General features: G+C 46.6%; 1 protein-coding gene across 1 annotated transcript in view; it reads right to left on the reverse strand.

Moving 5' to 3' along the window:
* Positions 1-18,100, reverse strand: part of LOC140189308 (EH domain-containing protein 1) — an 84,893-nt gene that overhangs the window by 57,092 nt on the left and 9,701 nt on the right. Inside the window, exon 2 of the mRNA XM_072246018.1 lies at positions 5,164-5,261. Coding sequence (XP_072102119.1) covers positions 5,164-5,261 — 98 coding nt within the window. The remainder of the gene's footprint in view (positions 1-5,163; positions 5,262-18,100) is intronic.

Genomic DNA, 18,100 nt, shown 5'->3' on the forward strand with positions numbered 1-18,100 from the left:
TGTTACGGAAACAGCAATGAAGAATCCTTCTCCATCTGAGTGCAACGGTATTCCTGAGTCTCCACCCAGGACTTGCATAACTGACAGTAGTGAAAACCGAGAGGTAGCTACTGACACGATAAAGGAAGCCCTAAACACCAACAGAGATGGGGGACCTCCATTGCTGCCCTACAAAAGGCAAATGCAATATACCACCCCAAACTTCTGCACTCAAAGCTGTCAGCTTTCTGAAATCACCAGCAGGGACAGACAGCAAGGAGGACTTGTGGTCGGCCAACAGATGGTTGGGGCCAGACCTCTGCTCAAGACAGTCGCCCCAAGAACATCAGATCCACAACGTAGACCTCCCACCAAGCTCGCCACGCGACCACGTGGATTTCCTCCGGGAGCTCTGGCTCCTTCCCACTCCCAAAGACGTAGGGGTTCGTAGGTTAATCGGTCAAGTGGGTGTAATCCGGCAGCGCGGGCTCGCAAGGCCGGAAGAGCTTGTTACCGCGCTGTATCTCTTAATAAAATAAGTGTACGATTGCCAACAACAAATTCAATGAAAGGCCAGATGGCATGTGGCCAAATGCTATTAAGTACAGAGTACACAACAAACTAATGTGCACACACAAGCACAGTTTGGTCCGTGATACGGATGAATGTGGCCCTTATCAAAGCTAGCAGTGTTTCCAGCTTGCAAGCCAATCACAGTCGACAGCCCAAGGAGGTGGGTGTGGGGGAGTACTCGTGGACTTCCACTGCGAGTGCTATTTCATGAGAAAGCTTTGAAGACACAGACTGCTGTATAAATAGACCTGAGGCGCCTTACCAAGTCTCACACGGTCAGCCCACGGCCTCCTCCACTGGAACGAAGAGGCCGCACTCTCAGATTGGAGGAGCAGCACCTCATTGTCTGGGTAGCCACCAACCTGACGGCATGAACATCGATTTCTCTAACTTGCAGTAATTCCTCTTCTTTTTCCATTCACCTACCTTACCTGCCCATCACCTCCCTCTGGTGCCCCTCCTCTTTCCCTTTCTCCCAGGGTCCGCTCTCCTCTTCGATCAAATTCCTTTCTTTACAGCCCTTTATCTCTTCTGCCAATCCCCTCCCATCACCCACCAGCTTGTACTCCCCTTCCCCCCACCTCCTTATTCTCCCCCCCCACTTCATTTCCAGTCCTGATGGAGGGCCTGAGCCTGAAATATCGACTCCATTTCCCTCCATAGATGCTGCCTGACCTGCTGAGTTCCTCCAGAGGGTGCCGTGTCTCAGTATCTCTGGATTTCCAGCATCTGCAGAATCCCTTGCACTTGCCGAGTCACAGGTAGGACCAGGAATGCCTTGCAGTCGATGAGGGGGGAATGACAAAACCGGATTTCCAGGCGAGGCATCTCCTCAGCTTGTTTTGAAAAATTTTCATCATCTCTTGGCAGTTTTAACAGTTGGAGACAAAGTTAACCACCTCGTGCAGTACTGAGGGAAGGCTACAGCGAATAAGGCATTGAATCAAGGACTCCAACACAAAAGCCTTAGTTGCATGCAGCACCACATTTCAGTCCAAGATTTAAGCTTATTTATCGGGGTGTATATGGAGAGAGACCCGGCACTGGATTGCACTAAACTAAATAAGCCTGGACGCTTGACGCCTTTTTGATTTGGTATATTGCATTCTGTGCTTTGTTTTTTGCCTCTTGTGTATTTTTTCTTTTTTTTAATGCATTGGGGGGCTTGATGTTTTTCTTTAAACAGGTTCCATGGTTTTTCTTTGTTTCGTGGCTATCTGGAGAAGGCGAATCTCAGGGTTGCATACTGCCTACATACTTTGATAATAAATGGACTTTTGAATCTACAAAAGGTAGTGGATTCGCTCAGTACATCACGGGTAAAGGCTTCACAACTATTGAGCACGTTGACATGCAACGATGTCGTAGAAAAGTAGCATCGGAGACTTCCCACCACCCAGAACTCACCCTCTTCTCACTGCTGCCATCAGGTAGAAGGTACAAGAGCCTCAGGACTCACACCACCAGGTTCAGGAACAGTTACTACCCCTCAACCATCCGGCTGTTGAACAGAAGAGGATAACTACACTCTTTCTATTTTTGATGTGCCCACAACCAATGATCTCACTAAGGATTCTTTATCTTGTTATTTCACACTCATCACTTATAGTTGTATTTTCACATCTTCCATGCTCTTGATCTTTCACTGATCCCATTTACAGTTACTATTCTATAGATTTGCTGAGGATGCCCGCAGGGAAATGAATCTCAGGGATGTATGTGGTGACATGCATGCATTCTGATAAACTTTACTTTGAGCTTTTGAAACATAGTGAAAGATGTCGTCTGCATTACCAACACCGGAGTCTGCACTGGAGGCAGGGGTGGGGGTGGGGGCAGCCTGCAAGTGCCACCACACATGCCAATGCCAACGTAGCAATGCCCACAATGCTTGGTTGAACAATAGAACCCAACAAGCAACAGAACAGCAACAGAAGCCCTGCTCCTCCCCCCCACATGCACAGTCCTCTAATCCCAAAAAGGCCTCACCCGAATCCACTGTTATCCGACTCTTGATCTCACAATCTACTTCACCGCGACCCTGGGATTTTATCTCCCTGCAACTGCAAGGCTATATTCTGCTTTCCTTTGTCCACTGTCATCATTACGAGCCGTGTCGGATGACGTGGGCGATCAAAAGTATAGGAGCAGAATTAGGCCAACTGGCCCATTGAGTCTGCTCTGCCATTTCGTCATGGCTGATCCATTTCCCCTCTCAGCCCCAACCTCTTGCCTCCTCCCGGAATCCCTTCATGCCCTGACTGACTAATCAAGAACATGAACCTCTGGGTTAAAAATACATAAAGACTTGGCCTCCACAGCTGCCTGTGGCAACAAATTCCACAGATTCACCACTCTCTGGATAAAAATCTCTCCTCATCTCCGTTCTAAATGGACGTCCCTCTATCCTGAGGCTGTGTTCTCTAGTCTTGGACTCCCCCACCATCCAATCTATGACCATGATTGGTAATGGAAATTTTTTTCCCCCCCTCAGAATTGGTTTGCTATTGCCTTCTTCTGGGCTAGTGTTTCCAAGATGGGTGACCCCAGCCATTATCAGAGATTGTCTACCTGTCATCAGCTGTTACATTACCACAACTTGTGATATGCACCGGCTGCTCACATGACCGTCCATCGCCTGCTTCCATGGCTGTTCTTGACCCTGATCGGGGTGGAGGACTAATCAGGGGCTACACTTTGCCCAAGGGTGAGCTGCATGCTAGCAGAGGGAGGGAGAGCCTTACACCTCCTTTTATATACATCCCCACCCAATCTTCTTTTTACCACCTCGATTAACATTTGTACGGCATGACCTGACTGGACAGCACACAAGAGCTCTTCGCTGCATCCAAGATTAGAGAAGAAAGAGTGAAGGGCGGCACAGCTTTAGAGCACCGGTGATTACCTGAGTTCGATACCCACCGCTGTCTGTAAGGTGTTTGCACGCTCTCACCATGACTATGCGAGTTTCCTCTGGGTGCTCTGGTTTCCTCCCACACTCCAAAGGTGAACGGATAGGGTGAGGATGAGTGAGTTGTGGGCAATGTTAGTGATATTTGGGTTTCACACGTTCACTTCCGCTGCCGATCTTCAGATCTGAATATGGATTGCGGATTTGATCCAAATGCAGCTCTGACACAGGCCAGGAAGCAGGCATTTAGTCGATTGTCTGCACGAGTCCAATCAACATTCCAATGCATGTATGAGATAATGATGAACAATTGTTTTGGGCGTGGTGGGAAGATTGTAAATATGGACTTGTTGGAATCGTCCTGAATTTTCTTTGACCCTTAGCACATAAAGTGTGTATAGTACTGGGCACAAGCAGACCTTTCGAACAAAAGCATCTCCATATGTTGCCTGCTGTATCTTGTTTCGTTGAATAAAGAGTCTGCTTCATATCTACCAGTACTTTTCTCCGGTGGCTTCATTCAGGCGACAACAGGCATGGTATGTTGGCACCAGAAGCACAGTGATACTTGCAGGCTGCCCTCAGTGACACCCTGGTGCTGTGATGCAAAACAATGCTTTTCGCTGTCGGTTTCGACACTTTCATGTACATGTGACAAATAAAGCTGATCTCTCCAAGATTAACTTTGTGACATGCAACATCACTGGCCTGTGTCGGGCAAGTTTTTGCCTTTGCGGCAGCAGTACAACACAATACATAAATATAAAACAGAAATTTTAAAAAGTATGAGGTAGTGTTCATGGGTTCAATATCCATTCAGAAATCAGATGGCAGAGGGGAAGAAGCTGTTCCTGAAACATTGAGTCTGTGCCTCCTTCCTGGTGATAGCACTGAGAAGAGGGCAAGTCTTGGGTGATGTAAACATGCAGTGAAATGTGCCATTTTGCATCAACGATCTCAGTACGAGGATGTGCTGGGGGTGGGGTGGGGGGGGGTGGTAGTGCACCCAAATGTCACCAAGCTGCGGTGCCAACGTGGCATTCCAACCCGCATGTCTTTGGAATGTGGAATAAAACCGGAGCACCCGGAGGAAATCAACGCAGTCGCGGTGAGAACGTACAAGCGCCTTACAGACGGCGGGAATTCAACACCCATCTCATGCGCTAACCACAGTGCTCCATGCCCCCTTCCCCCTCCCCCCCACCACCAGGCTGGACGTGAAAAGGACGCTTCCAATAGTGGGAAAACGTAGGACCAAAGGCTCCAGCCTCAGAATAGGACATCCCTTTCGGAGATGAGGAGGAATTTCTTCAGACAGAGGGTGGTAAATCTGTGGAATTCACTGCCTCAGATGATCGTGGAGGCCAAGACACTAGGTGTATTGAAAGCAGAGATTGATAGTTTCTTGACTAGCAAGGGTTTCAAAGGGGAGAAGGCAGGAAAATGGGGTTGAGAGGGTTAATGAATCAGCCACGACGGAAGCAGAATTTAATATGAAAACTGTGTTATGTAAACCAGTACACTACCACACCACTTGTACAGGTGACAATAGTAAACCAAAACTAGTGCACAAGAGTAGCCGATACTTATTGTTCAAACACCAAAGATCATCCGAATTACTTGCATTCAATTTCACCAGGGCAGGAGGGAGGGGGAGAACCAAGTCTCATCACGGGCACCAGCCCAGGTCTACTTCTCACCTCTGCTGATTCGCTGCTTTTCTCCAGACAAGATGCCAGGGGTGTCGATGATGCTGATGCTCTCTAGGACTGGGTTAGGTAACTGTGCACAGTTGAACCTGAGCAAGGAAAGGGAAAGGCGAGTTAGTGGTCTGTAATGCAGGAAGGGAGAGTTAGAGGTTGATAACCCGGGAAAGGCTATCTAGCAGTCAGTGACGCGGGAAAGCAGAGTTAGCGGTCGATAACGCGGGAAAGGCGATCTAGCGGTCGGTAACGCGAGAAAGGCAAGCTAGCGGCCAGTAACGCGGGGAAAGACCAGAGTAGTTTTGTCCTGGTGTTGTAGTGCTAGGGAGGCTGCCTATCTCTGCAATGCAAAATGATGGAGGAACTCGGCAGGTTAGGCAGCATTTATTCCTCACCATAAATACTGCCTGGCCTGGGGAGTTCCTCCAGGATTTTGTGTGTATTTCTCTGGACTTCCAGCATCTGAAGAATCTCTCGTGTTTGTGGCCTCCATGATCTACTTCAGCTCCAGATCTACTTTCATCCGGGGAAAAGGGATTTTGTGTTTTGTGCGTTTTTGATTTGCTTCTCAGCTGGTTCAGCACAACACTGTGGGCCAAGAGGCCTTGGCTCGAAACGTTGACTGTACTTTCTACGCCCGCCCCCCCCCATAGATGCTGCCTGGCTTGTTGAGGTCGAGCATTTTGTGTGTTGCGTGGGCCAAAGGGCCTGTGTTTAACAAGGGAGCCAACACGTCACATCCCCAGATAAGCGACCTGCAGATGCTGGAAATCTAAAGGAACACGAACACACAATGCTGGAGGAACTCAGCAGGTCAGGCAGCATCAATGCAGAGGAATAGACAGCCAACATTTCAAGGCGAGACCCTTCATCAGGTCTGGAAGGAGTACAAGATGGCAAGTGTCAGGCAAATTCAGGTGAGGGGGAATATGGATTGGTCAGGGAGGAGGGATGAAGTGAGAAGTGTGAAGTGACAGGTGGAAGAGGGGGCTGAAAAAATGAATGACAGAAGACACTGGATTATGAGGGAAAGGAATTACTCCTTTCAGGTAGGATACTGTATGCTAACAGGTCTTTAACACCTGAAGAGCTTGAGCTGTCCAATCACACCCATGTGACCAATTAACCCTTTAGAAAGTGGGAACATTTTTTGAATTGAGGGAGCCAGCAGATGAACACTAAGCTAACTGTACTAAAATACACCTTTTAATTTTGCATTATATATTCATGCTTCTGCTTGTTCCTCTAGTTGCAGTTTGCACTATTTTTGTTAACGCATGGGTGGGGTTGATGCTTTTCTTTGAATGAGTTGGTTCCATGGTGCTGTATGGGGGAAGACGCATCTTAGGGTGATACACAGCATACATAAGTGTGCTTTGAATCTTGAAACCGGAGCACCCGGAGGAAACCTACACAGCCACGGGGAGGACCTGCAAACTCCTTACAGACAGCAGCGGAAAAGAACCTGGGTTGCTGCCGCTACTCCGCTACCATGCCACCATAGAGTCGCAGAAAACACAGCACAGAAACAGGCCCTTCAGCCCATCTAGCCCATGCCGAGTGTTCTGCAGAGCCTGCAGTGATACCTAGAATGAAAACTAAACTGATGCCCGTTCCCTGATGATGTTTGAGCCACTGAGTTCCTCCACTTAGCTGTTTCTTTGGCTTCAAGAACTGCCAATTCACCTTAATTCTGGCCCACGGCAATTCTGCAGCTAAGAGTTCAGCCGAAAAATTCCAGACACAGAAGGTGAGGCGCAGGAATAACAACCCAAGTTTGAAGGTGGAGAAGACCAAGGAAATGATTGCAGACTTTTGAAGGAACAGATAAACCGTCACCCATTGCGCACCAAGTTCCTGGACGTCCACCTTACTGATGACCTCAACTGGTCTCCCAATACAAGGTGGAACAGCAACGTCACCACACCCAAAGGACATTTGAGGTACGTGAGGCTCCCCCACCCCAATAATAATTGAATTTTACAGGTGCACCATCGAGAACGTCCTGACAAGCTGCATTTTCATCCGGTGTGGGAGCAGTCGATCGTTAGTCCCTGCAAAGGACTGTGAGAATGGCCGAGAGAATCATAGGGAAATCCCTACCATCCATCAGGGACATTTATCAGGAGCACTGCATATGCAGGCAGAAGATTCTGTGGACATGACCGGGACATCCAGTTGGTACGTTGCCTCCCAGGTGCCAGGGTCATGGACGTCTCAGATTGCGTCCTCCACATTCTGGAGAGGGAGGGAGAGCAGCCAGATGTCTTGGTTCATATTGGTACCGATGACATAGGAAGAAAAGCAAAGAGGTCCTGAAAAGAGAATTTAGAGAGCTAGGTAGAAGGCTGAGAAGTAGGACCTCCCAGGTAGTGATTTCTGGATTGCTGCCTATGCCACGTGCCAAGTGAGAGCAGAAACAGGATGATTTGGCAGATAAATCTGCAGCTGAGAAGCTGGTGCAGGAGGCAGGGCTTCAGGGTCTTGGCTCATTGGGATCTCTTCTGGGGGAGGTATGACTTATTCAAAAGTGACGGGTTGCACCTGAACCCGAGGGGGACCAATATTCCTGCGGGCAGGTTTGTTAGAGCTGTTGGGGAGGGTTTAAACTAATTTGGCGGGGGGGGGGGGGGTAGGAACTGGAGTGAAGGGAACCAGGATAGGACGCATGCTGAAAAAGTAAAGATAGCGTGCAGTCAGACTGTCAGGAAGGGCAGGCAAGTGATGGGACTTGGTTGCAGCCAACAGTCTGAGTATCAAAACATTAGGGATGCAGAATCAGAAAGGATAGCAAATACAGTACACAAGGTGTTGTATCTAAATGCGCGAAGTATAAGAAATAAGGTAGATGATCCTGTTGCACTATTACAGATAGTCAGGTATGAAGTTGTGGCCATCCCTGAATCGTGGATTAAGGATGGCGTTGTTGGGAGCTGAATGTCCAAGGTTACACGTTATATCAGAGGGATAGGCTCTACTGGTAAGGAATAGCATCAAATCAGTAGAAAGATGTGACATAGGATCAGAAGATGTTGAACCTTTGTGAGTTGAGTTAAGAAACTGCAAGGATAAAAGTGGCTGGGAGCTGGGCCACAGATTACAATAGGAACTAGAAAAGGCGAGTCAAAGGGGCAATGTTATGGTAGTTATGGGAGATTTTAACATGCAGATCGATTAGGGAAAAAAAAATCAGGTTGGTAATGGACCTCAAGAGACTAAGTTTGCTGAATGCCTACGAGATGGCATGTTAGTTGAGCCTACTAGGGGATCAGCTACACTGGACTGGGTGTTATGTAATGAACTGGAGGTGATTAGGGAGCTTATAGTAAAAGGAACCAGTGATCACAATATGATTGAGTTCAACTTGAAATTTGATAGGGGGAAAGTAAAGTCTGATGTAGCAGTGTATCAGTGCAGCAAGGGAAATTACAGTGGTATGAGAGAGGGGTTGGTCGAAGTAAATTGGAAGGAGCTGCTGGCAGGGGTGTCAGCAGAGCAGCAATGGTGTGCGTTTCTGGGAAAAAAATGAGGAAGCTGCAAGACACGTGTATTCCAAAAATGAAGAAATACTCAAATGGGTGACAAGGGAAGTCAAAGCTTTTACAAAAGCAAAAGAAAGGGCATAGAGCAGAGCAAAAATTAGTGGGGGGGGGGGGAGAGAGAAGGGAAGATAGAGGATTGGGAAGTTTTTAAAAAAATCCTACAGAGAGCAACTAAAAAAAATCATTAGCAGGGAAAAGAAATATGAAAGCAAGCTAGCAAATAATAAAGTGGATAATAAAATTTTTTAAAAAGTATGTTAAAAATAAAAATGAGGCAAGAGAAATAATAACGGGGGACAAAGAGATAGCAGTTAAGTATTTTGCATCAGTCTTCACTGTGGAGGGCACTAGCAGTATGCCTGATGTTGTAGTGTGTGAAGGAAGAGAAGTGGGTGCAGTTATTGTTAGAAGAGAGAAGGTGCTCAAAAAGCTGAAAGACCTAAAGGTACATAAGTCACCCGGACCAGATGAACTGCATCCTAAGATTCCAGAAGAGGTAGCGTTAAAGATAACGGTGGCAGAAATGATCTTTCAAAATTTATTGGACTCTGGCATGGTACCAGAGGACTGGAAAATTGCAAATGTCACTCCACTCATTAAGAAAGGAGGAAGGCAGTAGAAATTATAGACTAGTTAACTTGACCTTAGATGTTAGAGTCAATTGTTAAGGATGAGGTGATGGAGTACTTGGACAAGATAGTACAAAGTCAGCATGGTTTCCTTCAGGGAAAATCCTGCCTGACGAACCTGCTGGAATTATTTGAGATTACAAGTAGGATAGATAAAGGGGTTGCAGTGGATGTTGTATATTTGGACTTTCAGAAGGCCTCTGACAAGGTACCACACATGAGGCTGCTCAGCAAGTTCAGATGCCATGGCATTACAGGAAGGTACTAACATGGTTAGAGCATTGGCTGATTGGTAGGAGGCAGCGAGTGGGAATAAAAGGATCCTTTTCTGGTTAGCTGCCAGTGACAAGTGGTGTTCCGCAGGGGGTCAGTGTTGGGACCACTTCTTTTTATGCTGTATATAAATGATTTAGATGATGGAATGGATGGTTTTGTTGCCAAGTTTGCAGATGATACGAAGACTGGTGGAGAGGTAGGTAGCGTTGAGGAAACAGGTAGGATGCAGAAGGACTGAGACAGATCAGGAGAATGGGCAAGAAAGTGGCAAATGAAATACAATGTTGGAAAATGCATTGTTCTACTACTTTGGTAGTAGAAATAAATGTGTGGACTGCTTCCTAAACGGGGAGAAAGACCAAAAAATCTGAGATACAAAGGGATTTGGGAGTCCTTGTGCAGAATACCCTAAAGGTTAACTTGCAGGTTCAGTGGATAGTGAAGAAAGCAAATGCTATGTTAGCATTAATTTCAAGAGGTCTAGAATACAAAAGCAAGGATGTGATGCTGAGGCTTTATAAGGCACTGGTGAGGCCTTGACTATTGTGAACAGTTTTGGGCCCCTCATCTTAGAAAAGATTTGCTGGCATTGGAGTGGGTCCAGAGGGGGTTCACAAGGATGATTCCAGGAATGAAAGGATTATCATATGAGGAACCTTTGATGGCTCTGGGTCTGTACTCACTGGAATTCAGAAAGATGGGGCGGGGGGGGGGTAGGGGACCTCATTGAAAACGTTTGAGTGTTAAAAGACCTTGACAGAGTAGATGTGGAAAGGATGTTTCCCCATTATGGGAAAGTCTAGGACAAGAGGACACAGCCTCAGGATAGAGGGGCACCCATTCAAAACAGAGTGCAGAGAAATTTCTTTAGCCAGAGGGTGGTGAATTTGTGGAATTTGTTACCACAGGCAGCTGTGGAGGCCAGGTCATTGGGTGTAATTAAGGCAGAGGTTGATAGGTTCTTGATTGGACACGGCATCAAAGGTTACGGGGAGAAGGCCGGGAACTGGGGTTGAGGAGGAGATAAGAGAAAAAAAGGATCAGCCATGATTGAATGGTGGAGCAGACCCGATGGCCTAATTCTGCTCCTATGTCTCATGGTCTTAGTATTATCAAGGATCCCACCCATCCATCCAGATTCCTCTTTGACTTTCTACCATCAGGCAGGAGACTCCGATGCATAAAGACAAGAACAGTCAGGATGGGAAACAGTTTCTTCCCTCAGGCCATCAGGCTTCTGAACTCCCTGCCGCATCGTATTCAAAGTGCTACCAGTTAATCTGTTCTGTACCTTACAATATTTAACTTATGCACTTCATTTATGTGCAATTCATTTGTAGATTTAGTTCTATTTTCCTAAGTTATTGTGTTTTATCTGTACTGTACCACCACTTTACACCTGGTTTGGAGAAACATTGTCTCCTTTAGCTGAGTACATGTATATAGTTAAATGACAATAAACTTGACTTGAAATAACTATTGAAAGAGAGCAATCGAAGCTTATTGTCTCCATCTATACATCCTACAAAGGGCTGTTATAGAACTTCTAAGGCAGCGCAGTGGAGAGTATCATAACTGGCTGCGTCTCAGCCTCAGATGGAAACACCAATGCCCAGAAACGGAACAGTCTACATAAAATTGTGGATGCACCCCAGTCCATCATGGGATAGGCCCTCCCCACCATTGAGCACATCGACAAGGAGGACTGCCATCAAGAAAGCAGCATCCAAAAGACTCCACCATCTAGGCTGTGCTTTATTCGCACTGCTGCCATTGGGAAAATCTGTACAGGAGCCTTGGGTCCCACACCACCAAGGTCAGGAACAGTTATTACCCTACAACCATCAGGCACCTGAACCAGTGTGGATAACTTCACTGCACCTCAACCCTGAACTAATTCCACAAACTACAGACTTGCTTTCAAGGACTCTAACTGGCGTTCTCGGCTTTTTTTCATATGCACAATTTATCTTCAGAATATTAATTATTAGCCTTCATCTGTACGTTTTTCTCACACCATTCTCTGTAAACTTGAGACTGTTGTGCGTGAAAATCCCAGCAAATCAGCAGATTCTGAGATACTCAAACCACCCCATCTGGCACCAACAATCATTCTATGGTTAAAGTCACTCAGGTCACATTTCTCCCCCCTGCTGTGCTCTTCTCAGGTTCCCACCGAGACAGAGGATTTTTGTTGCGGTTTGTGGGTGGGTAATTGGAGCAATCTACGTCAAAGCCTCAACCCTCGGTTAACTGCCGGTGTTTCTGTGCCTGTTTAAACAACCTCGCGGTGTCTGCCTCATTAGACGATAAGCAGGGGAAGGCTCGTCAGCACCTCAGGGCTGCTTTGAATGCAGTAATCTCGTAGTCTGATCCATCCTTGGCCTCCAGACTTTCTAGCCTTCGCCACCCGACTCCCTTTTAGTTATAACCCATCAGGCAGGTTTATCACTGACGTGTACTTGGTGGCTGCTTTATTATGTACAACTGTGCAGCTGCTCGTTAATGCAACTATCTAATCAGCCAATCATGTGGCAGCAACTCAAGATAATGCAAGCATGTAGACGTGGTCAAGAGGTTCAGACCAAACCTATTGCCCTTCGAGACAGACGGACGCCAACCGCAGTGAAAAAAATTAGAAATCACAATACACAATATTTATATAAAAATGAAATAAGTGGTGCAAAATAAAGCAAAGGAGGCAGAGTTCAAAGGAGTTGATGGGTTCAGTGTCTGTTCAGAAAACTGATGGCAGACACACACACATAAAATGATAGAAATTGGATGATACAAGACAATGATCTAAAACACAAGAGTAAATCAACAGAGTGGTTTCAAAAAAAGAAGAAAATTCATGTTTTGGAATGGTCAAGTCAGAGTCCAGATCTTAACCTAACCGAGGTTCAGTCCCCACCCTGAGGGAGCAGATGATACTCAGGTTATCCACTACTGTGTCAACGTTCGGCAGGAATTCCAGAGCTCAGCTGAATGCAAGAGAGAAGATGACCACAGACACAGAGAGAGAGAGAGAGAAAGCACAGCAACAGGTCATTCCAGCCCAATCACACCCACGCAACCAGTAATCTACTAACCTCACACGTTTGGAAGGTGGGAAGAAACTGGAACACCCGGAGAAAACCTGTGGTCACAGGGAGAACGTACAAACTCCTTACACACCTCCCTCCTCTGGCCCCCGCCCTGACAGCTGTTCCGAAGCGAAACACCCCTGGGCTGGGGTGCAGAGCACAGCTCCGCCACGTATCCAACCCACAAGCAACTGTTCAAGAAACAACTACTCAAGGCCAATTTTTTTTTTTTTTTTTTTTATTAAAATTCTGCGTTCCTCCCCCCTCACAACTGTACACAAGACTCAGCTGAAAAAAATGGAAACTATTTACAGCCGCTGGCCTTCTGCCCACTCCTTGCAGGAATAGGATCCAACTTGGAACGTCACACCGGGTTGCAATCTTTCACAGTAAATCAGCTACAGATCTCCCCAACGATTTTGCTTCTATGGCAAGATTAATCACACATTACCAGACCGCCTCCAGTGTACATTGCGGCCCTCTGCATTCCAAACAGTCCTTCACAGGAAAAGCTCTCCCCATTATTCAGCACACCTACAAGGAGCACTGGCACAAGGAGGCAACATGAAGGACTCCCATCATCCAGGCTGTGCTCTCTTCTCACTTCTGCCTTCAGGAAGGTGGTGCAGGAGCCTTAGGCCCCACAACTCCGAATTGATTTACCTCAACTCCAAATTGGTTCCACAACCTACAGACTCACTTTCAAGGACTCTACAGCTCTTGTTCTCAGTACTTAAGGCCATGAGAAGAATTCGGCCACTTGGCCTAAACTGGATCACCAAATTTGAGGACAACACCAAGACTGGGGGTGTGGTGGACAGCAAGGAAGACTATCAAAGCTCGCAGCAGGATTTGGACCCGCTGGAAAATAGGATGAAAAATGGCAGACAGAATTCAATGCAGACAAGTGCGAGGTGTTATACTTTGGAAGGACCAGCTAGGGTAGGACTTACCCAGTGAATGGAATGGAGGGCAGTGAGGAATCTGGGAAGGTGGAACAGAGGGACTTGGGAATTATTATAATTATGCAATGTTTCATTTGATGTAAACGATCATTGCCTTGGCAATACTTTCTAAAGTAGTTTGCCATTGCCTTCTTTTGGGGGGGGGGGGGAGGAGTCTTTACAAGATGGGTGACCCCAGCCATTGTCAGCAGTTGCATAATATGCACCAGCTGCTCATACAACCTGTTCCCATAGCGTCATGTGACCCTTAGTCCGGGTGGGGGGGCTAAACGTCTTGCGGTTCCTTAGGTAGAGATACAGCTCCACCCTATGGATGTGGGAATACAGCTCCATAATTCGTTGAAGATGCATCACAGGTAGACAGGATTGAAAAGCGAGCCTTTGGAAAATTGGCCTTCATAAATCAGAGCACGCGTACTGGAGTTGGGATGCTATGTTGAAGTTATACAAGACTTCAGTGAAGCCTAATTTGGTGAATCGTATGCAGCCCTGTCACCTACCTACAGGAAAGATGGTTAAGCTCGAACAATAGAGAAGGTTTACAAGGATGTTGACAGGACTCGAGGACCTGAATCACAGAAAGCGGTTTAATAGGTTAGCATTTTATTCCCTGGAGAGTGGGAGAACGAAGGGAGATTTGATAAATTAAGAGAAACTTGAAAAGGTCTATGGTTTGGGTGCAGGTAAATGGGACTAAGCAGAAAACAGGTTTGCACGCACTAGATGGGTCGAAGAGCCTGTGGTGTCCAATGACTACGATGGCTTAAATCTGGAACAGCTGGGTTCAGTAAGCAGCCGTGAAGTCACCAGATTATTGTTAAACCCACCACGAGCTCACAGATTATATGCTCTCCTCCGCACCGTACAACTGCTGACAGCCACAAACCAGTCCTTCCAAGGTTACAGTAGGGTTGCCTTCCTGGGCTACGAAAAGCTAGGGAACTGGGAACTTGGGAGTTCCCAGCCTGAACCCACACAGCCCCCAAGTTCAAAATGCCGGCATGAGCCAAGTTTCCACACAGCAGAAGATGCCTGCAGCCGTCAAATCCATCACACTGGTCTCCCGGATGCTTGCTGGTTTGTACAAGTTGTCTTTACGTCAGTTGGGTATTTGCGAGCTGTGGAGAACACATAGTCAAATGCAATTGATCAGAGGAATAAAGCAGGACAGGGACTGGCCACTTGCACGTCCCTTGAGTGAGTCCCGCTGATGAGAAGATATTATAACTGGCACAGCTGCACCAGAGCTGACGGAACAAGCTCCACACCAGTCCGACATTCCCTACTGGACCATAGTCAAGGAAACCATCTGTACAGCAGACACGTGCAAATTTCTTCACATGTACAGTGGAGAACATTCTGACCAGTTACATCACTGTCTGGTATGGAGGGGACACTTCACAGGATCAGGAAAAAGCTGCAGAGGGTATAGACACAGCATCCACATCGTCTGATGACACCTTCAAACGGTGCTGTCTCTTTGAAGGTGGCATCCACCATTAAGGACCCTCACGATCCAGGACTGGTCCTCTTCTCATTAATACCATCAGGAAGGACATGCAGGAGCCTGAAGACACATATACTCAACGTTTTAGGAACAGCTTCTTCCCCTCTGCCATCTGATATCTGAATGGTCTGTTGTGACTGGAGTGATATTGAAACTGGTGATTATGGAAGTCTTTATTCAGGACAACAAGCAAGCATCATTGGAGACTCTCTTACTAGAAGCTCCGTGACCAACATTACATTTTTATATGCCAAAGATCAAAAGTAACAATAGGACAATTCTATAGTTACAATATATCTACAATGCCTCCTTTGAATTACATACAATTTTCAAACACCTAGATCTTCACACCAATGCTCAAGACATCCAAAACGAATGTTAATCACTGCCCTCTCTAAGCTGCATTCATGCATAGGCAGATATCTCAGGCGAATGGGGTGCTTATTGCATTCATGCACATGCAGACATCTCAGGTCAACGGGCATTCCCCAGTTTGCAATCAACCCCAAACTGCAGCTCCTGGAAGACCATTGTTCTGAGCTGTATTTTAATTTCAACCTACAATCCCCATTCAGATTTGAAGACTAGTTGTTGTTGTTGAAATTAATATTAGCTATATGTAAACCATACTCTAGAATACACCCCAACACGTCTATCAACACTACTTTAGTATTGTGCTCTTTCTGCACTACTTACTTGTAAGTAGTGAACTGTACTACTATTGTAAAACAACAAACTTGCTGGTGAAAATAAGCCCGATTTTAAAGATACTGGAAAACATGGAGGAAGCTTAATTCTGAGAGAATCACCCCCGATCAATAATCCAATAAGCAAAATGAATGGCAGAAAGGGAGCAGGTTCACATCCAATCTGCTCACCTCCAAGCACCCACAATCTAATCCCTGCCTGCTGAAATTTTCAACTGAGCCTTGACCGGATGAGGTCCCAGTTTCCACAAACAGCCCCCATCATCATCCCTGCAATGGGCCAGCTGAAATCACCTCTCTGTGCTGGACTCTATCCAGATGAGGAAATGGTTTCTCCTTATCTACCCGATCGAATGCTTTAATGATCCTAAACACCTCAATTACATCGACCTTTCATCTAGCGACTCGGGTGAATAGAAACCGCTGCCTCACCACTCCACCCTTGGGTTCAGATTCAATTATCGCACATGCATCAAAACACATCTTAAAATGCACTGTGTTTGTGTTAACAACCAGGATGAGATTGGGGGGAAGCCACAAGTGTTGCTGCACATTCCAGTGTCGTTGCACATTCCAGTATCAGCATGCACAGAACGCAACACCAAAACAAGCCCCGTTCCAACACGTCGATAGTCCTTCAACCCCGGGACAGACCTCCTGGCATCAGGCTTCAACTTCCAATCATTCTTCAATACCAGCCCTGGACCGGTTGACAACGGGTCCCCAAACTCTAGGCTCGCCAACTGACCAGCCTTCTGCCCACAAAGCCATCTGATCCCAGGACCCATCGACCTGGGACAGCCCGGCATCCACAGACGTCCTTCATCACCTGGCACGTTGCTGGCCTTTGATCACGGAGCGGAGGCTTAAATTCCAGGTGCCCTTCACCTTCACATCACCGGACTTCGAGCAGAGCAGTGGCCTAACATCTAACCCCTTCGCATCCCTATTCTTAACCTGACCCCTAGGTCCTCCAAAGAACTTAAAAACCAATGAAATCCGAGCGACAGTCGACAAGAGACTGCAGCTCGGCATCCATCTTTACCAGATGTCTTTCAGTGATATTTTTCTAAACAGGCACCATAAAACCACTCAACCTCCTCTCTCCAAAGCTGCTACCCTACTACGAAGAAAATTAGTCAGGGCACCCTCTTTACATTCAGGTTCATTTAACACACATACATCGACACACTGCAATGTGCCGTCTGCCAACACAACCCAAGGATATGATGGGGGCAGCCCGCAAGTGTCGCTACACATTCTGACAGCAATTTACCTGCACTGTTGGTATAGCCAACACCAACTGCAGGGCTAAACACTCACTGATGTACGAGGGGTGATTGATAAGTTCGTTGCCCAAGGTAGGAGGAGTCAATTTTAGAAAACCTAGCACATTTATTTTTCAACATAATCCCTTCCTACATGTACACACTTAGTCCAGCGGTCATGGAGCATACGGATCCCTTCTTTGTAGACGTGGTCCACAGCAGGGGTGATTGATAAGTTCGTGCCCTAAGGCAGAAGGAGATGAGTTATTAACTTCAAACCTTCTGCATTATCAAAGCATCTTGGACCTCCAGGTGGTCCACAGCAGGGGTGATTGATAAGTCTGTGGCCTTAGGTCGAGGAGATGAGTTATACAGCGCTTGTTACATGCACGTGCAGTTCAACTCTGAGTGAAAATACAGAAAGTTTGAAGTTAATAACATCACCTACTGTAGGCCACGAACTTATCAATCACCCCTGCTGTGGACCATTTTCTGGAGGTCCAAGACGCCGACTTCTACAAAAAAGGGATCCGTATGCTCCACGACCGCTGGACTAAGTGTGTAAACGTAGGAAAAATAAATGTGCTAGGTTTTCTAAAATTGACTCCTTCTACCTTAAGCCACGAACTTATCAATCACCCCTCGTACACCAATTTACAGCAAGTCACCAGGACTTCGTGCGTAGCACCTTCTACACCCACAACTTCCATCAGTTCAAAGGACAAGGGCACGGGGATGCAACGTCTGCTGGAAATTACCCTCCAAGACACTCTTGTACCAGGATGTAAAGTTGTCATTCTACAAGAATATTGTCATTCAAGATAAATTGGCACTGGTGAACCTCGGTGATGTGCTGGGGGAGCCTACGAATCTTACGTAATGATATATATGCACTTTGATAATAAACGTACTTTGAACACAAGAACATAAATTGGAGCAGGAGTCGGCCATCTG

Source organism: Mobula birostris, chromosome 28 (genome assembly GCF_030028105.1).
Source record: "Mobula birostris isolate sMobBir1 chromosome 28, sMobBir1.hap1, whole genome shotgun sequence".
Classification (NCBI taxonomy): Eukaryota; Metazoa; Chordata; class Chondrichthyes; order Myliobatiformes; family Myliobatidae; genus Mobula; species Mobula birostris.